Here is a 22,305-nt window from a genome sequence, read left to right on the forward strand (position 1 = left end):
AGTTTTTGCTAACATCATTATCTATTGTGAATGGCTTGCTAAGAAGAGGAAAGTTTGTGCTGTGAAAGAAAGAAGTATATTGGGTTATTAAAAGAATTTATAATTTAGGTGATAAATAACCAAAATGTCTGATAATGAGGATGATTTTATGTGTGAAGATGACGAGGATTATGGATTGGTATGTTTCCATAAATTTGTTTTAAAGTATAGCATGTTCTAGCAGAGAAATAATGTTTTCTTGTTGACCGGCTTTACTGGCTTCCTTTGCAGGAGTACTCGGAAGACAGCAACTCAGAACCAGATGTGGATCTAGAAAATCAATATTACAATAGCAAAGCCTTAAAAGAAGAAAATCCAAATGGCGCGCTGGCATCATTTCAGAAGGTGCTGGACTTAGAGGGTGGCGAAAAAGGGGAATGGGGTTTCAAAGCGCTTAAGCAAATGATTAAAATAAATTTTAAATTGGTGAGGCAAATTTCAGATTGTACGATTATAAATGTAGAATTAATGTGTGTGGTTTTACAGAATAATTATAATGAAATGATGGAGCGTTACAAACTTCTATTGACTTATATTAAAAGTGCCGTCACGCGCAATCATTCGGAAAAGTCAATAAATTCCATTTTGGACTATATTTCCACTTCCAAAAATGTAAGTTCTGCTTTATGTAATTTTTTATAACATAATTTGATAAATAATGTTTTAGATGGAGATATTGCAAAAGTTTTATGAAACTACATTAGATGCGTTAAAGGATGCCAAAAATGACCGCCTTTGGTTCAAAACTAACACCAAATTAGGAAAACTATATTTTGATCTTGGCGATTTTATTAAATTGCAAAAAATATTAAAGCAACTACACCTGTCGTGTCAAACTGATGATGGTGAGGATGACTTAAAGAAAGGCACACAGTTACTCGAGATATATGCACTAGAGATACAAATGTATACCGTGCAGAAAAACAACAAAAAGCTGAAAGCTTTATATGAACAATCATTACATATTAAATCAGCAATACCACATCCATTAATCATGGGTGTAATACGTGAGTGTGGCGGAAAAATGCATTTGAGAGAAGGTGAATTCGAAAAAGCACATACAGACTTCTTTGAAGCGTTCAAGAATTATGATGAATCCGGTTCTCCACGACGCACAACTTGCTTGAAATATTTGGTTTTGGCAAACATGTGAGTTAAAATATATTATTTAGTATCCAAATACATTCTAAATGGTAAAAATGCCAAAAAATTTTTGTACCAAAAGCATGACATACAATTCATGTTCAAAGCAAATTAAAAATTTGACTTTATATGTATACAGATATTTTTAAGTTATTAATTATACACATTCTTCGTAATTTCTAAAGGTTAATGAAGTCCGGCATAAATCCCTTTGATTCGCAAGAGGCCAAACCATATAAACAAGATCCCGAAATTGTGGCCATGACGAAACTGGTTATTTCGTATCAAAATAATGATATTACAGAATTCGAGTCCATACTAAAGACTAATCACAAAAGCATTATGGATGATCAATTTATACGTGAACATATTGAAGATCTGCTACGCAATATACGCACACAGGTACTGATCAAACTGATACGGCCCTATAAAAATATTGGCATACCATTCATAGCGACAAAGTTGAAAATAGAGGCAGCAGAAGTGGAAAGTCTATTAGTATCGTGCATACTGGATAAGTAAGTACAAATTTATTCATTAATATAATTTTAAAATGTAATACTTTTTTATAATTGTTGAAATCGCTTTAATTTATTTTAGCACGATCCAAGGACGCATCGATCAAATTAATCAAGTGCTACAACTTGATAAAGAAAATAGCAATGCAGCGCGTTACAATGCCGTGGACGGTTGGGCGAATCAAATCTCGTCGCTGCATCAGGCTGTGGTCAACAAAATGGCATAAACGATAGTGTAGATTTGTGTTAAGCGGGTTAAAAACATGCTTGCTACAATAAAGGATTACTACATAAATGGAAGATTTGCCTATTAATTAGTGTTCTTTATTTTAATATTGTTATTTAAAAATTTAAAAAAGATGCGGTTTATCAATATTTTTAGTATTTCCATCCTTTTTCTAATTTGCAAAATTTAATTTCAACGTCTTCAATAAAAATGATGTTATTTGAATAATACGAAACGCTTTCGAAAACATGCACTTATTACATAAATTTCTATAATAATAGTAAGTTACCTTTATTTTTTCATGTAAAGAGCATACATATTACTTAATTTCATTTTTTTGTTTTTGGTTTCCAATATTAAGTTCAAATTAAGTTTTACGATAGACATTTGCCGGAACTCACCCACACACGTAATTTGTAAATAAGAAATGCCAAAACACACATTGGCACCACAAGCAGCAAACCGCTACAAGCGACTAATGCGGAAGACACGGGATATTCGCCCCAATTAAGTATTCTATATATATATGGTTTACCTATTCTGCAAATTAAAATATGTGAGGGAAGTTACTTTACAATTTTCCACACTGTCTTAAGAGTACTTACACATTTTCGCCGCCTATCAGAAAATATACTATCGAAAATACTAAATATGCGATGACAATGAGCGCTGGATAGACGAAGTGTATTATACGGGTGGGAAATGCCACCACAACTTGATCGATAATCATTAAAACCGAATTGATTGCATGCGAATTGATGTTGTGGAAGTAGGCAAGACAACTGTGATTATCGGGTCCATCGAAGAAGTACCGATACAACCGTATGATTTCGATGCGATGTATGCCTTCGGGTACTTTAAAATTCGAAAATGGATATATAAATGCCCAATAAAGAAATGATAGACCGATAGCACATACAAATGCGGATATATGCAAATGCCAGTATAATTCCACCATCCAGCGTGGGCAAGCTGAAAATGAAACACACATACAGTATACATGAGTACAACAAGAAAAAGTTGAAACATGCATACGTGTTTTTGGCGCAGTGAAACAGTAGACCGTAACTAGTATGGCGCTGAGTAGCGCGACGAATGTGCAGAGCAAGTAACCCCAATTGGTGAAATAAATAAACCATTTGCCATCGAAGAAGAACAGCTCCAAACTCAAACCCATAGTGACCACCAACCAGGTGGCAAAGCACCAGCGGTATATCAAGAATAGTATGGACCACTCACTCTTCTGCCACTGTAATGCAAATGATGAAAGTTGAAAGTGAATTAAAAATGCCTAGCGTGAGTGGAGCTAATTATGCGCACACTTGTGATTTGAAAAAACTGTTTACTGGCTCGTCACCGTTATGCCGCCAACAGCGGCAGCTGCAGCACTGTGAACCGCTCTGTAAAATCATTCGTTGTTAAGCTGAGGGATTATGCTCAGTTTATGACATTAATGGATACCTACTTCACTTATTTGCACTTGTACATCCATTTACAGCCGGCCAAAATGCTGCCCTTTTGTCTCAATCGCTTATTTATTAAATATATTATTTTTTTAGTTATTTGACTTTTTCTTTGTTTTTTTATTTCTTTGCACAAACTTGTTGATTTTATTATTTCCGTTTTGCCAAAGTCATAAGCGTAAAATTTTGTTGCAGTTCGGTGGACAAAAAGCGAAATAAATTTTGTTTGTTGAAAAATAATAAATACAAAAACTCAAGTCAATTATTATATGACAATCATATAGTAACACGTATGTATGTATGTACATAAGTATTTAACAGTTATGCTTTTTTTGTAGCTACTGCCTAAAGGATTTGAGCGTACTGTTATAGAAATGTTATCGTTGGATCATAATGTTTAAATTTTTTTTTTTGTGAAATGCTTCTTCTTGTTCTTTACTGGCGTAGACACCGCTTTCGCGATTATAGCCGAGTCAACAACAGCGCACCAGTCGTTTCTTCTTTTCGCTATGTGGCGCCAATTGGATATTCCAAGCGAAGCAAGGTCCTTCTCCACCTGGTTCTTCCAACGAAGTGCATGTCTTCCTCTTCCTCTGCTTTCCCCGGCGGGTACTGCGTCGAATACTTTCAGAGCTGGAGTGTTTTCGAGCGCTCCGGAGTAAAATGTATTTCTCACTTATTCAAAATCAATTTTAGATTGGTTTGAAGCTAGCCTCCATAAGAAAAGCCTTTAAAAGCCTGCCTCACCTTATACAGAACCCCGAAATTAACATCTATCTATTTTTTTCCAATAATTGTGGCCATGGCAGAAAAGATAATAATTATACAATGGTTCGATCCAAACAATTCCTACGGAGATTGACTTGGCTTGGAAAATAATCCATGCCAAATTTCGTGAAGATATATTGTCAAATAAAAATGGTTTCCAACCGAGCTCCCGTAGCTCCTGACGAGTCATCAACGAAGTGTGTGGTCTGGCGTTGTCCTGGTGGAACACTACACCCTTCCAATTGGCCAATTGTGGACGCTTATGGTCGATTGCCTGCCTCAAGCGGTCCAGTTGTTCGCAGTAGATGGTAGAATTAAGCGTCTGACCATTTGGGAGCAGCTCATAGTGGATGATTCCCTTCTAATCCCACCAAACATACAGCAAAACCTTCCTGGCCGTCAATCCCGGCTTGGTCACTGTTTGGGCTGATTCACCGGCCTTCGACCACGACCGTTTCCGCTTAATATTGTCGTATGTGATCCATTTTTCGTCGCCAGTCACTATCCACTTCAAAAATGGGTCGAGTTCATTCCGTTTCAGCAGCATATCGCAGGCGTTGATTTGGTCCAGAAGTTTTTTTTGCGTCAAATCATGCGGCACCCAAACATCAAGCTTTTTTGTGTATCCAGCCTTCTGCAGATGGTTTAAAATGGTTTGGTGACTAACTTCCATCTTCTGGGCGATGTCACGAGATGCCACATGCCGGTCTAACACGATGTTTTCCATGATTTGATCGGTATTCGTCGTCACAGGTCTTCCGCCGGCTGGCTTATCCATGGTGTCGTTTTCACCCGCTCTGAATCGTCGAAACCATTCGTCCGCAGTTCGAAGTGATAGAGTACCATCCCCCAAAACAACATTAATCTCACGGAACGTTTCTCTAGCGGATTTGCCTTTAACGAAGGAAAACTTTAAAATAGCGCGAATTTCGGCGTTAGTGAACTCCATGTTTACACGTCTATAACTGTTGAACGCAATATCCAAACTAATCATGCATAGCGTCGTTTTGTAGGTTATGTCAAGACCTTTCAAACGATGTATAGTATTGTCAGATACGAGCTCTGCTCGCTTTACAAAAAGCCGCGAGATTCAAAAAACAAAAAGGCGGAAGGGAGATATTTGACAACCTAATATTTTATGTATACAATACGCTCATACTTAATATAAAATCAAACTTGAAGCACTAAAACGGACTTATTGATCTTTCGGTAAATGAAGCAACGCAGTTTGTACAACCCAAAGAGTAGAAATGACATAATTGAAAGTAATGCAAAGCAAATAATAATAGTTATTACCGCCGTCTCTGGTTCGGCCCAATCTAAAATCGTATATATATAATGGTCGCCGTGTCTGGAATTCAGAAAAAAAATTTAATTAGGGATTTACGGATGAAATGAAAATAATCAGTGTTTAAGAAAGTCTCATTAATTTCTTGATACATCGAGTTCAAATTAAAAGTCACTTATGGGATTGAGAACAATATAATCATGGTGTATTTGGTGTTTGTTTATGACATAGTTTTTGAAACCATTTACTGTATAGAGTTTCTCCAAAAGATAAGTTTCTTTGCTCTTTAGGATGGTAAGATTTTAATGTCGACATATTTGAATAATACAAGACCAACGCCTAGGGCCAGCAGATATGCATTTGGATATCAACTCATCTCGTTATTCCACTAATTTTGATTTATTTAACCCTATATTTACATACCTCGATTAGTATTAGTATTGTTCGAGATCCCGAACAACTCTAATAATAAATACAAATCTAATAATAATATCAAAGCAATCTGAACATATCGTTCATGAATATGGTATTTGGTATTTGGGTAAGCGAAAGCTCTACGCAAAGTCAAACATATATGTACCTCGAGGACCACCGAAACTGCGTGTCATATATTTGATTATCAACTGGTCCCTTAAATATGTAAATCTTTAAAATACTGCAAAAAATATATTTTAAACTTACGTGTCTACGCCTCCGGCAAAATAATAGATAAGTGAAAATATGGCATAAATCACGCCCAATCCAATGGGATACACGAAGTGGAGTATGCGTGTGGGAAATGCAACCAACATATGATCTAACACCATCAGAATGGAATTGCTGGCATGTCCTAGTAAATTGTAAGTCAACGAAATTCCGCTCTTGTCATCTGTTCGATTTAAAAGTACAAAAATATTTTAATAATTATTACCATTGCAAAACCAAAAAAAAAAAAAAATCAAAAAAACAAGTAAGAATGGGCTAAGCTCGGGTGCAACAGTTATTTTATACTCTTCTAACTTGCATGGCCAGGGAAATACTTTACGATGTAAAACGTCAACCAGAGGATCGGAATCCAAGCAATTTTATATATACATACATACATACACTGACCGACAAATTTGGCATAAGGTTTGTAAGATCATTTTATGTAGTAAGTGAGAGTTGGGGTAGTATCGGCCCGATTCCATCTATTAACCACGATCATGATCTTGAGAATGTTTAGGTACATATTTAAAAATTCGGTTAATTTTCCGAAGATGACATGATCTTAAAATTTAATCTAATATAATAGAGCCGATAGTAAAAACTATCAAAATTCGTGCCTATAGGCTAGAAACCCCCTTTGTTGTTGTTGTTTTAACGGTTTGCTAATCCCCGTTAGGGTGGTAAGGGTTGTTTGTGTTGTCGTCGAGGTCATGTAACGGTAGGCCCAAGAAACGTGCTGTTTCGACGGGGTCGGACCAAAGGGAGGAAGGTGTTAGATGAGTAGGGTTTGTAGGGCATGCAAACAGGTGGCCAGTGTCATGCGAAGACTCGTTGCATGCAGGACATACATTAGGTATGTCGTGGTCGATTCTGGATAAGTAAGAGTTTAACCTGCTACAGTATCCGAAACGAAGTTGCGCTAGGGTCTCTCGCGGCAACTGGAGCTCTTCGTCTGCAATAGGTGGTGGTTTGACTCCAAGAACGCCATTCACGAGAAGGGAGTCGGTGAAGGTGTTGATGGCTCCACTGTGAATGGCGGTCAGTACCTGTCGAAAGACTGTTGCGTCCGAAGTCCGGTCGGCGTACTGTTCGATGTCGTCGACGTAGTCAAGGAATGACCTCTTGATGCTCTTAGGAGGCGGTTCCGCTCCAAGCAGATGGCTGCAAGGGTGATTCCTACGGAAACATCCCAGCAGGAACTGCCTGGAGAGGATTTTATTATGCTCCTTTACAGGTATCATGCGCGTCTCACTGTGGAGGTGTTCAAGAGGCATCCCGTCCTGGTCCGGAGTACTGTATTCTTGCAGGTCTGAAGTTTCTTCATCTGCGTACCACTGCATCCAGGCGACCATATTGGTGCTGCGTAGTTGAGGACCGGCCGGCCGATTGCCTTGTAAGTTGCCAACAACGTTTCTTTGTCTTTTCCCCATGTGCTGCCGGCTAGCGACTTGAGGATTTTGTTGCGGCTCTGTACCTTGGCGATAATCGCGGTCGTATGGGGAGAGAAGGAACATAGACTATCGAGGGTTACGCCTAAAATCTTAGGGTTATTGACAGTCGGAATTTTGACGCCATCGACTGCAATATTAAGTTCAAGTCTATACTCCTTCGTCCAGTTTGTAAATATGGTTACTGTGGATTTGGTGGGGGAAAGTTGGAGATTTCGTGCAGTGAGGAAACGAGAAAGGTCGGAGAGGTAGTTGTTTACTTTCGAACACATGCCATCGATTCCATTGCCCGACGTCAATATCGTGCAGTCATCTGCGTACGAGGTTATGGAAACCCCCTCTGGTGGTTGCGGGAGTTTCGAGATATAGAAGTTAAACAGTAGCGGGGAGAGGACACCACGTTGCGGAACCCCCTGTTTAATTCTTCTCAATTTGGATGTTTCCCCTCGAAATAGTACGAATGACTGACGACCGCTCAGATAGTTCATGGTCCACCTCTTTAACCATGGAGGAAGCGTTGTTTTTTATTTTCTATGTACTGAAGAAGCGTTGTGTGGTTGACTGTGTCAAAGGCTTTTGACAAGTCCAACGCTACGAGGATCGTTCTCTCACAGGGTGGTTTCTGGTTGAGGCCACGGACTATCTGGGCGTTTATGACGCTAAGTGCTGTGGTGGTGCTGTGCACTTTTCGGAATCCATGCTGGTGTTTGGCTAGGCTCAGGTGGTGAGTGAATGTCGGGAGTAGCAAGGTCTCACCCCCCTTAATTACTAATGGTCGAATGTTCACAATATGGCTATATTTAAAATGGAGATAAAGAAAACTTTAGACTAAAATCTCGTCTAACTGAAGTTAATGTGAAACGATAGACGCAAGCCGAGTAAAAGTAACCATTGCCAAAAACCATTTTAAATTCGGGCCTCTAGACTACATAGGGGAGGTCTCCGCTGATCTATTGCCCACCATATGGTAGTACCTGAAGATATTCAAGTTGCAGATAAAGAAAACTTAGAATTAAATTTCGTCTAATGTAAGCTATTCCTAAGCTTTAGCAATCATTTTGATAGAGAAAGGGGTCCTATGTGTCTATCTATCAAGTTCTATAACTGATAAATAAAATAAAAGAAAAAAACTACGGCGTTCTTGACGTTACTTACATGGATAAAGAAGGCTCCAGTAGACAAGTGTAATGACGGTCGCCAATACCAAAGTGGTCCAATATGAAACCCAATAAATTTTGAACACAATCGGGTGGGCAGCTATGAGCAAATAAGTTATGGAATTTATTTTAGACCCCCTTTAAAAAATACTGCACTTACCGAAATCATGTGGTCGCCAATAATATATGCTAACTATAATAGCGCCATACAGACTTGTGAGCATACAGAGAAAGAAACCCCATGCGGTCAGGTAAATAAACCATTTGCCGGCATAGAAAAGATTGATCATTGTGTCGCATACGACGGCAGTGAAAAAGGCTGCTAAGAGCCAGCGATAGATTAGCCAACACAACGAGCGGCTACCCTTCTGCCACTACAAATAGAAGGGAAAATTTAGTTGGTCTAAATATTAAAAATATTTTATATCTCAAGTGTCGACTTTAAACAACTTACTTGTGATTTGGCAAAATCATCGATTGGTTGATGCTTCAAGCTGAACTTTTTCAATTGAAACTCTTTGGCGAGCGGATGGCAAAAGTTCGTGCGCCATTTTTGCGCCGAATCAAACATTTGTTCCAAACGAATACTGTATTTTTATTGAAGATATTATTTTGCTAGTTCAAATATTTTTCCGCTTATTGTTATCATTATTTGGTGCTTACTCACAGAAATCTGCTTCCAATTTCAATCACTACTTAATTGGTACTATTTATTTTGGTAAAAATGTTAAAAAATTTAGTCTCAATAGTTTTACCATTTTCTTATCAATAATATTTGCACATACAAACCATAACTTGGTTATAAACATTCAAACATCGGCATTACGGTACAAACGCGATTATATCTATTTTATCGATACCATCGATACAAAAGTCGGCCTTTATTTACTAAACACATTTCTACATATACATACATATGTACGTATGTATGGTAGAGGCAACTTAGTACATGGAGCTGATAAGGCTTCTCATAAAAAATGTGCATAAGTCATATTTTGCACGCTGTCATGCTTTATCTTTAAGGCCACTCCAGTGTGTAGCGTTTTGGTGTAAACATTCGTTCTCTCTGCTTGTTTAAAAAAGCGATAAAACATATATTTTTGCGCTCATTGAGTAAATGTTGTATTTTAGGTATAAAGTATATCAGACTAGACTAATTTACTTCGTAGCTAAGGAAAGTCTTTATTGTTATATGAGTATAAAAAACAAGAGCTGTTCCGTTGCTGCATTGTATGAGTTCCTCACATTTTTTAAATTTCTAATCTCCTCTAGTTCATGCCAACCAATCTATTTTTGTACTTTGTTGGTTTCTGTCGTATCATCGTAACAATCGCGCGGCTATTTTTTTTTATCTAAAAACCTGTCAATAACTGGTAGTTTTTTAGTGATTTATTAAGCAAGTATAAACAAGGTTCTTATATTATTTCCAAGTATAGTTCAAATAATTATAATGTAAACAACTGTTCATGCGAAATAAAAAGGTTCATGATCGAAAAATACAAGGTACGTTCCAAAGTAAACAAGACTTAAAAAAAAAAAACAAAACCAGAACAAATGGTTTTTGCGGCAAAATCAATTTATTTTAATCAAAAGTCTCCTTCTGCTTCAATACAGCTTTTTCCACGCTCCAAAAGCATGTCAAACGAGTATTTTAGCTCGTTGGCCGGTATGGCCGCCAGTATGCCAGTGCAAGCCTTTTAAATGGCCTCTACGTTTGCATAACGCTTTCCTTTCATGGGAAAATTCATTTTTCCGAAAAGGAAGAAGTCGCACGGTGCCATATCAGGTGAATACGGAGAGTGGTTAATGATTAAAATGTAATTTTTGGTCAAATAATCGGTCGCAAGCGTCGATCGATGAGAGTAACTTTTGGTCGTCAGTCGATTTGTGCGGAACCAATCGTGCACGCACCTTTCGTAAGCCCAAATGTTCCATCAGGATGCGATAAATCGATGTTTTGGAGATGTTCAATTCCATTTCCATGAATTTCAATGATGATTTCGGTTGATTTTTGATGAATTCACGCACAGTTTCGATGGAATTTCCGGTGATCACGGATTTTGATTGGCCCACATGTTGATCGTCATTTATGTCCTCACGACTACTTTGATAACATTGAAATCACTCGTGCACTCTGCTACGGGATAGGCAATCATCGCAATTAACTTCTTTCATCAATTGAAATGTTTCGTTAAAAGTTTTACCAATTTTAAAACAAAATTTAATGTTGGATCTTTGTTCGAAGCTCATTTTCGCACTGATAACACAAATATACTGACACTTAAAACGCAAGAACCGCACTTCCAATCAATGAAATGCTATGAAATTCAAATGCGTAAAATGTTAAAATGCCCCTTTGAAAAGAATTTAAAGACCATGTTACAGACTGTTTTTGCCTCACGAATATTAAATTTATTAGACCGAAGTTTAAATATACGGTTAAGTACTATAATTTACCATTAGTTTTAAGACCTGTCAAACACCGTGAACAACTTCCTTTTCCAAAAGGACCAGAATCTTGGAGTCTCGATGAAGAACTAGAATCGACTAGGTCTTCAAGTGATTTTTCAGAAACCGCAAAGGAAATGACAACCGATCCTTTATTTGATTCACCAGGATGTTCAACAGTGCCGCATCTAATTTTACAGGGTGAACTTAATGACTTAGTTCGAGATCTAAGCTTTTCAAAATCGCAGTTCGAACTTTTAGCATCCAGACTTAAAGATTGAAACCTTCTCCAAAGTGATGTAAATATTACTTTTTACAGAAAAAGTCAAAAAAAGACCTCACAAATGGCTTTCTTCAAGAAGGGGATCTAGAATAGAAGTTAACCTTTTGTTTAATGCACTAGGACGTGGATCATGACGTGATTGGCGTCTAAACTTAGTTTAAAGGCGATATTGGTTCATAACGATAACAAATATCCTAAAAGTAATTACCATCTTTTTGGGATGAAACCAACTTTGCATATTAATTTTGGTTTAATGAAGAATATTGATAAGGCAATGGACAGAAATGGAAGAGGGTTCTTGTATATGAAACAAAAATTTAAAAGAGTCAGTGAAGCAAAAACTAAGGAACGTATTTTTGTGGGTTCGCAAATAACAGAACTAATAAAAGATAAAACATTTGAGGAAATGCTCAATGAAACTGAAATACGAGCCTGGAGTGCATTTAAAAGCGTTGTTAAAATTTTCTTGGAAATATGAAAGCTGATAATTACAAAGATCTTGTGACTGAACTACTTACTAAGTGACGAACACGGTCAATATGTAAGATATCTTAACATAACTAACAAAACGTATAATATTGGGCACACAATAGTTTAATGTCGGAAATATATGTACATATGGTATTGGGTACGAATTACCCCCCTCATATACACAGATAACGATTTTTATTAATCTAGCAAACCCTATGTATTTATAAAATTGCTAGTAGTAGTCTTATGAATACTATAGTTTGTGGATATGCAACTTTCAGACAACTTGCCTTCACAAATTTGGCAGTATAAGAAATATCAAGCTGTCATCGACTGTTACCATGCTCAACAGCTCTACAACGAGCCCCTCTCTTTCTTTCTTTATTGCAACTTTCTGATACACACACTACTCCTTTTCAAAAGTACTCTATTTATGCAATCCACAAATCACTTAACATACTTGAATAGTACTCAAGATTGTGTAATGGCAGTGAATTGGTTTCGAAGCAGATAAAATAGTATATTTACTCTGCAGCACTGAGCGCTAGTTCAAAGGTGGTGAAATAAGAACTTACCACGAAATCACCCGTACTTACAAGTATTTTACTAGCTGCTACTTCATTATCCCTCTTATTGTTGCTGCTTGCTCTGAGGTAGCTTCTACAAGGAGTTCGGTTTGAGCCTGCATCACTTTTTGTTCACATAAATACATAGAGGTTAGATAGAGTTTCCAGAGTTTTTGGTGGTCGTATAATAGGCACTTACTAACAACAAGTTTAGGATGATTGCCTTATTGAAAGATCCAATTCTCTGATAACCTTTTTCAATGCTAAGAACAACGTAATTTTAAAATACTTAAATAATCAAACTTTTTAATCGTGGCTTCAATGAAAAGCAAATTCCTCATCAGATTTTGTCATACAGGCCCAGACCATAATCTAACATAATCATCAAAAGCTACTTGTTGATGACTCGTCAGAAGCTACGGGAGGTGTGATAGGAGGTTTTATCGCATTCACCATTTGGCACGGACATAGCGCCAAGTGGTTACCACCTGTTCCTGTCCATGGCGAACGCCCTTGTTGGTGCCCCTGGATCTTATTCAGACTACGCACTTCTGGACAGATTTAGAACATGCTATCCGTACATTATCCAACAGTACACCAAAACTAGCCTAGAAATCTCTGCGGAGCGAACAAAAAAAAAAAAAAAAAAAAAACAGTGCAAAATATATTAAAAGAAGTCTTGAAGATGAATGCATAACCCTCCTGATATTAATTAAAAGTAAAATTAATTTAGTATATACATATATACAATTTTTTTACAAATAATTTTATAATATTGTTACAAAAAGTAGTATTAAGTTTTATTTGTATTGCTATATGCATCCCTGATTATGAACAATAGCTGTAGGTATATGGAATAGCATTTGTCTTGTTGTAGACATCTGGCGCCGCGGCTGTCTGCTCGTCGAAACAATAGACATCTGGCGCCGCACTGTCTGCTTGTCTAGGTAAACAATTGCTGAGTCTGGCGCCGCGACTGTCTGCTTGCGTCTGGCGCCGTATAGCCGTATGTTCTGGTAATTTCCAGACGCGATATTCTAGAAGGACACGTCGGCATCAGCGAGAAGTGCGTGGCTATATAAGCCGTGGCAGCGCCAACGTAATCAATCAGTGCTAAGAGTAAACTGCTATAGTGTAGACGAGTTGTGAAATAAAGAGTTGTTGAATTAAATTAAACAGTGTTGATTTTATTTGTCAATCCAGAGATACGAACCTAACAAAGTAAACTAGCAAGAGTAAATTCGTAACAATATGAATTCACCGAATTTTTCGGTTAAAGCGCTTTTACCTATGTTCCTTTAAAATTAAAACATAATTTTAGATAAAAATTAAAACTGCAATACAGTAATTACAAAATATATTTTAATAATAATAATAAACCTTCGTAAGTATTGCAGGAAAATTATTTCTTGAAATTAATTTTCCGCATACTTTTTTGAGGCACTGTACATATTACTGTTCCAATTGCTATCAGAAATTAAATTAAAACAAATTATTAAACATAAGATACTTTTTATAATTTAAATATAATAATTTATATATGTATGTATATATGACAACAATTTGTGGTACAACATTTTCATGCTTTGACTATTATACTTATATCTACGTACACAATATATATACATATGTAAGTAATATCTCTTTCAAAAATCTATTTGTAGCAATCTTATTCAGCATTAAGCACTCAATGTCAATTTGGAACTTTGTCGCTTTTTATAAATAAATGTGCGCAGCTTATAAAGGCCAAAGTGTATGAAGCAGAATACTAAGATTACTAATACGCAACCAAGTATGGTTAAAATTGCGCCGCCCGCATTTGACCAATCCAGTATCTCGTAGATGAAGCGGTTTCCGAAACTGCAAGAATATAGCAAGTAATTATTTCATTAAATAATCTGATTTAAATTTAAGTAACATATTTTTATTTGAAATTATAATGTTTTCATAGATTAATTTTTATCTGCTAGAAACATGGGTGTACCACTGGTCAGAGTTGTGTGCAAGTAAAAGCATTAAGGCATTTTTAACAAGTAAGGAAGAGCTAAGTTCGGGTATAACCGAACATTTCATACTCTTGCAAATTGCAAGGACTATTGCCAAGGAGGAGGAGTAACTTGTGGTGCATAAAGTTTGTTAGTTATATGGTGTTTAGGTGTTAGTTATATGGTGTAGGGTTTTCTCCCGATTTTATTCATTCTGTGCACAAATATGTATTTACTGTTATAAGAAAAACACACCCTTTCAATTTTATTAACTCACATATTGTTGATATAAAGTCACCCGGAAATTCGAAAAACTTTATATTAGGTACATATGTGGGGGCTAATGGAAGTATTGACCCGATTCAGCCACATTAACACACTAACTACTATAGCACATTTGCCGACATTTTCGGTAAAAATTCATCTATAAGCTCTGTGTCCACATATTCAGTACCTAGGGGCTTGAACAGTTTAGGTTCGGTTTACGAAATTTTGAGTCATAAGGTGGCACGCCTCAAATGAACTCTTTCTTTTTCCGAATATACATACATATTCATTGGTGTTAGATTTGTGTACTGAAAAGTGAAAGAATTATATGGAATTTAAAAATTTGTTGTATGAGAAGTAGAAAGAACCCGTCTATTTCGACCATTTCCATACCGTAGGAATGTCAATAAAATATTACATACCAAATATTGATGGAAATCGGTTGAGCGGTTCCCGAGATATGTGGTTTCACATAAAAGAAGGCGGTGCCACACCTCTCGGCCAATTTATTAATATCAGTAAAATATTACATAACAAGTTTGGTGCCCCTCTCGTCCAACTTTGACATCGGCTTCTATAAAGCCCTCCTGTATCATCTCGATTTCATCTGTTTGTACAATGTCGCTAGGAATGTTTGATATGGGCTCATGGAAGAACTACTCGCTACAAGCCATTTATCAATCAACGCAAACAATTATAGTTTGCTTTTGAGTACCGATCTTAACCGAACGACTTCAGATCAGAGACTTCATGATTTTATTTTTATGGATGAGTCAAAATTCAACATACATATTTGCTTCTGATGACAAACAAATAATGTGGAGAAAACCAAATGAAGAGATGGGCACACTTATTTCGCGTTCGACTATCAAATATGGAGGAGTATACGAGATGGTTTGGGGCTGTATAGCATGTCAGCACACAAAGTCGGTAATTTGGTTGTTATCGACGATATTACGAACCATTGTGGTTACATAGATATCCAGAAGAGAAATTTAATAACAAGTGCTGAGAAAATGGGAATCCGAAGAACTTTCAATCTTTACACGGACGCTCAGGGGCATTTTATTAAAAGTATTAAAATCTACCACGTAGTCTCAGGATATGAATGTTATCGAGCATCTGTGAGATCCACTTGAAAGAAAATTTCGACAGTCAGTCGAGTCGATGCGAAAAGAATTACAAATGCCAAAGGCTGCCCAACAAAATATTAAACTTAAAGTTTTTATTCTTATTTTCCTATCTTTTCCAATAACATGTCCTGTACGATTTTCAGTGGCACTCACGGTATATATTATAAACGTATTACATATACATATGTATGTTTACTTACGGATCGACGCCTCCTGCCCAATAATAAATAACAGTAAACATTCCATATACTACACCTAAGCATAGTGGATAGACAGAATGTAATAGGCGCACTGGAAAAGCCACTAGCATATGATCCATTATCATCAGTATTGAATTGAAGCCATGCGCCCACAGATTATAGACATTCCAACCGCTTTGATTGTCAGCTGTGAATAAATGAAAGAAGTGTGTAATACAAGTAGTTTGATTTGCGAAATAGGTGAGCTTAATGTTCAAATTTTGCTAACTATTTTGGTTAGGTTAGATGAGTAATGGTCGGCCCTGAATGCGCATAATTAAACTTTTAAAGTGCGATATTTACAACATTTAATATTAATTACGAATATATAATAATTTTAGGTATTCTGTGGTGCGCTAAATAAATGCATACTCCCAAATATATACGTTTCAAGTGAGCTATCTTGAGCATGAGCTTCTGGGTTTGGTAGTTTATTTAAAAATATTTGTCTAACGTTCGTTGAGGGAATTCAAAGCTTACACACACCATATCCAGTAGCCTAAAAGGTAAGGAGTACTAGTAAACTATACATCTTGATTTACAATTTTTAAATCATGTGGCATGGGAGTTCAGTGGTCTCTCATTTGAATCGGATTGGGATTTGGCAGGCTATATACGTATAATTTCTATTACCGGGATTATATATCTTGATGCAGATGATGTTCTATTTTTCGTGTAAGTTGCAATTGAGTGCCACCTATTTAGGGAGGATTTAGTCATGTGTAGAAGTTCACGCAAGTGAGGAAAGTTCTCTGATCGTCATTCACTTGGGAGTGGCCAGAAACGATTCTTTTACATATGGCTCAAGCAGCTTACGACTTCCGATCTTTGACCAAGTACAATATCTATTCTCAGGGTAGCCTAATAACAACCGTTTAAAGGCGAGCTAAAGTGAGAAGGCAGGCTGCGTTTGGAACCCGCCTCGCAAAAACGCCCCAAATGAAAACTAAACAACAGCCTCGGATGAGAGACCTTATTTAATTAAAGTGTTCCGGAGAAAATAGGGCTGCCAGCATTTAAAAAAGGAGGAAGTGCTAAGTTTGGGTATAACGGAATATTGTAAACTCTTACAAAGTGCAAAGATTAAGGCCTAGGAAGTACCTTTAGGTAGATGAAGCCTGTTAATTATACGGTGTCTGGGACGAGTGTTCGCCCGATTTTATTCATTCTAAGCACAAATATGCATCGTTATAAGTCTCTCAGTTTTATTAAGATAACTCACATATTGGTCGGTATATGTGGTCACTCGGAAATTCCAAAAATTCGTATATTAGGTATACGCGGTCAAAAGGAAGTACTAACCCGATTCAAACCATTTGAGGCATACAGACATACTACTATCAGAAAAGCAGGAAGGAATTTCTGAATTTCTATTATATATCTCATATGTTAACCAATATTTTTGGTACAAAGTCAACTATAGCCCCTGGGCTCCAAATATTCGCTACCTAGGAGCTGAACAGTTTTTGTTGGATGTGAAAAACTTTTGACCATAACTTGACATACCTGTTATATTAATTGATTTGTACTCTGCAAAGGAAGAAATCAGATGGAAAATAAAATTATGTTTTATGAGAAGTAGGTGAGGCTGTGGTCCGATTTCTTATATAATCGGTTGGGCGGATCTCGAGATATGTGTTAGTTATGACACTTTATAGGTTTTCGGTTAATGGCGTTTTGTGGACGCGGCAGTGGTCCGATTCTCCCACCTACGAACTCGTACCTAGTTTTTGCCAAGGATTGCCCATACCAGGTTTCATGAAGATATCTCAATTTTTACTCAAGTTATAGCTTGGACGGACGGACGGACGGACGAATGAACAGACACAGACCTGGTCATTTATGTATATATAACCCTATATCTATCTTAATTAGTTCCACCTGATACATACAACAGTTAGGTGAAGCAAAATGTTTAATAAAGCAGATTCATGTAAAGGACGTCCTAGCGATCCGATAATTTTCTTCTGCGAGACATATTCTCTCTCTATTTCTAACAAAATACTGTTTGCTTTTGAGTATTATATTTCAATGATTCAATGACATTATTTTCTATATCAATACTGTGGCTGTGGAACACAGAAATATTTCGACTTGCTACGCTAAATACTAATACTCAACTAATTTGACAGCGTATTCTAGTGGCAAGGTTCTCTAGATCCGACGAATTTCGAATGACAACTGCTTCAAAGTGTATCTTCCACGAAGCTTTTGTTTAATATATGCCCACACATTTTCAATAAGGTTTGCATCGGGCGACTGCGACGGCCAATCCAATGTAACGATGCCAAATTGACTTTTCCACTGAGTACAGAGCTTGCTGCGGTGTTTAGGATCGTTGTCCTCCTGCAGAATCCAATCTTCATTTTTTCTGATGAACCATCGTTTGGCAGATAGCAGTAAAGCCTTTTTGTAGATTTTTATCATTTTCTCGGCATTTAGGTTGTCAGTAAAGAGGTACAAAGTGCCGAATCCCTGCTTTGAGAAGCAGCCCCAAAGATGCACCTTTATTCCATGTTTTACGGTCCGCTGAACAAGCCTATTGGTGGAAGTTGACCAGGCTCGCGTGAGGACAGAACGTGCCCATATAGAACATTCATCAGTAAAAATGACATTTTCAAAATCTCTATCAATATTCTCATGCGCCCAAGCGAGTCGCTTTGTCACAAGTTTTTCAGTCAACAGAGGCTTCTTCATTGTGTTGCGTCATTTCAGATCATGAGTATGAAGAAGGGTTCGCATAGTTTCGTAGTATATATCTAAACCTTTTGCCATTAATTTTGCTTGTTCTTGCCGCAGTGTTAAAGCAGGATTCCGCGAGAACAGATGCACTATTCTTTTTTCATCTTTTTTATTCACTTTTTCTCGAATCAGGTTCTGGTAAATCATCGAAATTTTTAGCCACTTTATATCGTACAAATGCCTTCGATTTTCTCATATATTTAGCAGCCGCTGATTGCGACAGTTTGGGATCTTTCGGGTGGATGCTAAGGAGCATAGCTTCGTAGCGCGACGCGTACTTAGCACTAAGGGGGTTTAACGTGATTCTCTTTCAAAAGATCAACGACAACTGAACCTTTGTTGACAATGCATCAAGGACAAAGCTTCCCTCTATCGGCTCGCGAAGGAATTAGAGCGAAATCTTTCATTAACTGTCGGTAAAGTCGACCACGCTCTTACTTGACAGACTGTATTTGCATGATTCTTCTTCTTCTTTTTATATGAGCACTCGTCCACCTTATACTAGTTTTTAAATCTTTATGAGTTTTGATAAGAAACAACGCTCCGATTTTATAAGTTTTTCGCTGCTGGATAACAAAGGTAGGTACGTGTGCCTCTGTGATAATCAATCCATTTGATTAGACCGATTTACGATTATATTCTTAATTAGCGGTTTGGCCTCGCTTATAAATAACTTTAGGGTACTTTACCTTATTATACAAGTATGTGCAAATTTTGATAACACAAGATTACAAAATTTATGACAGTAATTTGATATCATTAAAATAATTTGATAGCGGTACTAACTTGGGAAAATGAATATCCAATATATGAACGTTATAAGTGTAGCTAGCGTCAATGTGGTCCAATAAGAAGCCCAATATAATTTTAACGCCCATGGAGGTACAACTGTAAACGGGCTTATCAAAATTCAAATTGAACGGCATAGATTTATCACAATTACACTTACAAACATTATCTTTGCTGCAATAATAGATCGTTACCAAAATGGCGCCAAAGACGCTTGTGTACATACAGAGAAAGAAACCCCAATCGGTGAGATAGATAAACCATTTTCCCTCTTGAAATGTCTGGATCAAGCTGCCTAACACCCCGACAGCAAACGTGGCGGCTAAAAGCCAACGATAGATTAGCCATATGATCGACTTCGGCTGGCTTTGCCACTAATTGTTTTGGAGAAGAAATATAACAAATTATGATTTTTGCTGATTGCTTTTAAGGTAGAACACCGTTATTGTCCATTGCTGTAGACTCCTACCTGAGATTTGAAGAAAACTTCTGAAGGTTCATGCGTTAGCGAGAATTTCTCTCGTTGAAACTCTTTCGCCAGCGGATGGCACAGCTGATGACAGATTCCCGACGTCTCACGCATCTGATTTAGATTATTTACATAAAAAAAAAGAATTGAAATTTATTGGTAAAACATTTTTAATTATTATACAAAACTACTTCACTTCACTTTTGTCACATTAAATACGCGCTCGAGCAACAACCAAATCACCGCAATGCCAACCCGTTCACAATGCCAGAGTCGGGTCAACTGTTGCCTGAATAAGTGTAAAAGTGCTCTCATTTTATATAACGACTTAGTTATCACACTTCTTTTAAATAGATTGTTGTCAATGATAACCGTTAGTTTAATATAGCAATCAGCTTATCAATCGCTTTGAACTTGGTCATGCAGTTAGTACTCATTATTTGCCGGCTCGAGTTGTTCTACTTCATTCATTGCTTTCAGTAATGACTCAGCTGCATTGGTTCTCAGGTATTTCCTTCAAAACGTTGCTGTAGTTGAAAAATGAATACGCTTTGTTATCGGTCTCTTGTTCTCATATGAATTAAATATTGTAACATTTCGTGCGTAGGTGGGATTTCAATAAAAATCACAACGATTCCTTTGAAAATCGATTGATGTCCTAAGGGGGTTTGGGAAATGGCCTGTGGGACGAAGAATAGAGAAAAAACGGTAAATAATTTGCATATTTAAATGTCGGCAGTGCGAGAAAGTTTAGACTTCTTACGTGTATATGCTAGGAAAATAAAAAAAAATCGTATACCAACTTGTTTTAAAGATATATGTACCTAACCTTTCAAGAACGCGTCTATAAATCTTAGTTGTAGATATAAATAAATATTGGGTTGTCAAATATCTCCCTTCAGCTTTTTTGCTCTTTATTTAATGCTTTATAAAAAGTGTTACAGTGATCGAATTTAGTTCGAATATGCGACGTTTCGTTCTATAATCTGTTTCCATTATCATAATACCCCACTCACAGAAACCCCCTCCTTATTTGCGAAGATTTCGGACAGCCACTTTTAACAAGCCTCTTTTGAGTTCAACTTTACATCAACAAGGACGTTCGCCATGGACAGAAACAGGTGGAAATCTCTTGGCGCTATGTTCGGGTTATGTGATGGATACGATAAAACCTCTCATCCGAGCTCCCATAGCTTCTGACGAGTTATCAACGAAGTGTGTGGTCTGGCGTTGTCCTGGTGGAACACTACACCCCTCCTGTTGGCTAGATACAATGACTTCACATACAGAGATGATTATCGTTGTATCAGAAGAGCTTTGAGTGGGAATTTACGAATTGAAAACTAAATTATTTTATCGGCAAACTTTATAATTTCTGTCACTTCATTAAGGGTAGTAATGTGGAGATGTTGCAACTCAAATCTAAAGCTAATAACAATTTATTGATTAAAAAATTAAAATAATTGGTATTATTTCGGGGCCAATTACTCTTATTTAAACTACCATAACGCAACTAAGTGTATTTATTCTTAATAATTACATATACATATGTATTATGCGAAGAGTTCAAACCCTCACAATATTACTACACTTATAATTTGATTACGATTTTCTGCCGGTTCAACAAGTTTACACGACTCAATTACTTTCACTCTCCATCGTCGCTCTTGGCAATTACTCTCCTATTAAATTATTTTTTATTTGTATGTATGTTCATACGTGTGCATAATACATTTACAATGCATTAAATTGACATGTAATTTGTTTAAATTAATGTTCATATGCAATATATAACTTTTCCACAAGACAGAATCAAAGATTCACATTTACATACACCATATATGGTATACATGTATGTATGTCTATTGAAACACTGTTATGATAAACTAATTGTTCTTACATAAAAGGTGAAGAATAAATCATTACGGTCAAATCAATTGATTTCAAGTGCAATATTGTAATTGTCGGAAAAAGTTTGTAATTGAAGATGAAGGAGACAAATTGCAATGGGTCAATGGACTCAAGCGGTTTCATCCATTGTCATGTGACAGTGTTAAGTAGCGAATAATTCTCACCAAGTTTAGTTACAAGAGTCAAATGTGTTATACAAGGAGCGTTCCAAAGTAAACAGGACTTTTTGAACCTAGCGCCCCCTTGTGGCGCCATCTATATGTCG

At 36.9% G+C, this 22,305-nt stretch overlaps 4 protein-coding genes across 7 annotated transcripts; 1 reads left to right on the forward strand and 3 right to left on the reverse strand.

Annotated features, from left to right (window-relative positions):
* Positions 1 to 18: 18 nt before the first annotated feature.
* Positions 19 to 2,161, forward strand: LOC105225661 (COP9 signalosome complex subunit 2). Its single transcript, XM_011204235.4, has 6 exons — positions 19 to 178; positions 271 to 465; positions 526 to 651; positions 707 to 1,188; positions 1,368 to 1,700; positions 1,783 to 2,161. The coding sequence occupies exons 1-6, from the start codon at positions 125 to 127 to the stop codon at positions 1,925 to 1,927; spliced, it is 1,335 nt and encodes a 444-aa protein (XP_011202537.1). The 5' UTR covers positions 19 to 124; the 3' UTR covers positions 1,928 to 2,161.
* A 109-nt stretch (positions 2,162 to 2,270) lies between these two features.
* LOC105225663 (protein rolling stone) lies at positions 2,271 to 5,165 on the reverse strand. 2 transcript variants are annotated; one of them, XM_011204236.4, is made up of 5 exons: positions 3,392 to 5,165; positions 3,249 to 3,326; positions 2,962 to 3,175; positions 2,532 to 2,898; positions 2,271 to 2,466 (listed from the first exon to the last, which is right to left on the reverse strand). In XM_011204236.4, the coding sequence occupies exons 1-5, from the start codon at positions 3,416 to 3,418 to the stop codon at positions 2,301 to 2,303; spliced, it is 852 nt and encodes a 283-aa protein (XP_011202538.2). In that variant the 5' UTR covers positions 3,419 to 5,165; the 3' UTR covers positions 2,271 to 2,300. The 2 variants fall into 2 exon arrangements, with proteins under 2 accessions (XP_011202538.2, XP_011202539.2); XM_011204237.4 differs by lacking the exon at positions 3,249 to 3,326.
* A 109-nt stretch (positions 5,166 to 5,274) lies between these two features.
* LOC105225687 (protein rolling stone-like) lies at positions 5,275 to 10,234 on the reverse strand. The gene is made up of 5 exons (XM_019990027.3): positions 9,192 to 10,234; positions 8,898 to 9,111; positions 8,736 to 8,837; positions 6,127 to 6,313; positions 5,275 to 5,508 (listed from the first exon to the last, which is right to left on the reverse strand). Exons 1-5 carry the CDS (start codon positions 9,306 to 9,308, stop codon positions 5,328 to 5,330), a joined length of 801 nt encoding a protein of 266 aa, XP_019845586.2. The 5' UTR covers positions 9,309 to 10,234; the 3' UTR covers positions 5,275 to 5,327.
* Positions 10,235 to 13,829: 3,595 nt separating this feature from the next.
* Positions 13,830 to 20,603, reverse strand: LOC105225664 (protein rolling stone). Of its 3 annotated transcripts, none has more exons than XM_011204238.4 (6): positions 20,331 to 20,603; positions 20,130 to 20,243; positions 19,821 to 20,034; positions 19,658 to 19,759; positions 16,091 to 16,277; positions 13,830 to 14,365 (listed from the first exon to the last, which is right to left on the reverse strand). In XM_011204238.4, exons 1-6 carry the CDS (start codon positions 20,442 to 20,444, stop codon positions 14,185 to 14,187), a joined length of 912 nt encoding a protein of 303 aa, XP_011202540.3. In that variant the 5' UTR covers positions 20,445 to 20,603; the 3' UTR covers positions 13,830 to 14,184. The 3 variants fall into 3 exon arrangements, with proteins under 3 accessions (XP_011202540.3, XP_011202543.2, XP_011202542.2); XM_011204241.4 differs by having other exon boundaries at positions 20,326 to 20,590; XM_011204240.4 differs by having other exon boundaries at positions 20,321 to 20,457.
* Positions 20,604 to 22,305: the final 1,702 nt, after the last annotated feature.

The sequence above is a fragment of the Bactrocera dorsalis genome, chromosome 1 (genome assembly GCF_023373825.1).
Source record: "Bactrocera dorsalis isolate Fly_Bdor chromosome 1, ASM2337382v1, whole genome shotgun sequence".
NCBI classification, from domain to species: domain Eukaryota; kingdom Metazoa; phylum Arthropoda; class Insecta; order Diptera; family Tephritidae; genus Bactrocera; species Bactrocera dorsalis.

Excerpts from the sequence above, each read along its gene's own strand:
- LOC105225663 (XM_011204236.4), bottom strand. The coding sequence starts at position 3,418 with ATGGATGTACAAGTGCAAATAAGTGAA. Across the intron at positions 3,327-3,391 it reads TACAAGTGCAAATAAGTGAA|AGCGGTTCACAGTGCTGCAG; the intron begins GTAGGTATCCAT and ends ATGATTTTACAG. Across the intron at positions 3,176-3,248 it reads ACAGTTTTTTCAAATCACAA|TGGCAGAAGAGTGAGTGGTC; the intron begins GTGTGCGCATAA and ends TTTGCATTACAG.
- LOC105225661 (XM_011204235.4), top strand. The coding sequence starts at position 125 with ATGTCTGATAATGAGGATGATTTTATGTGTGAAGATGACGAGGATTAT. Across the intron at positions 466-525 it reads TTAAAATAAATTTTAAATTG|AATAATTATAATGAAATGAT; the intron begins GTGAGGCAAATT and ends GTGGTTTTACAG. Across the intron at positions 652-706 it reads ATATTTCCACTTCCAAAAAT|ATGGAGATATTGCAAAAGTT; the intron begins GTAAGTTCTGCT and ends ATAATGTTTTAG.
- LOC105225664 (XM_011204238.4), bottom strand. The coding sequence starts at position 20,444 with ATGAGAGCACTTTTACACTTATTCAGGCAACAGTTGACCCGACTCTGG. Across the intron at positions 20,035-20,129 it reads AAGTTTTCTTCAAATCTCAG|TGGCAAAGCCAGCCGAAGTC; the intron begins GTAGGAGTCTAC and ends CAAAACAATTAG. Across the intron at positions 14,366-16,090 it reads TGGGCAGGAGGCGTCGATCC|TTTCGGAAACCGCTTCATCT; the intron begins GTAAGTAAACAT and ends ATATTCTTGCAG.
- LOC105225687 (XM_019990027.3), bottom strand. The coding sequence starts at position 9,308 with ATGTTTGATTCGGCGCAAAAATGGCGCACGAACTTTTGCCATCCGCTC. Across the intron at positions 9,112-9,191 it reads ATGATTTTGCCAAATCACAA|TGGCAGAAGGGTAGCCGCTC; the intron begins GTAAGTTGTTTA and ends TTCTATTTGTAG. Across the intron at positions 5,509-6,126 it reads TTTGCCGGAGGCGTAGACAC|ACACGGCGACCATTATATAT; the intron begins GTAAGTTTAAAA and ends TCTGAATTCCAG.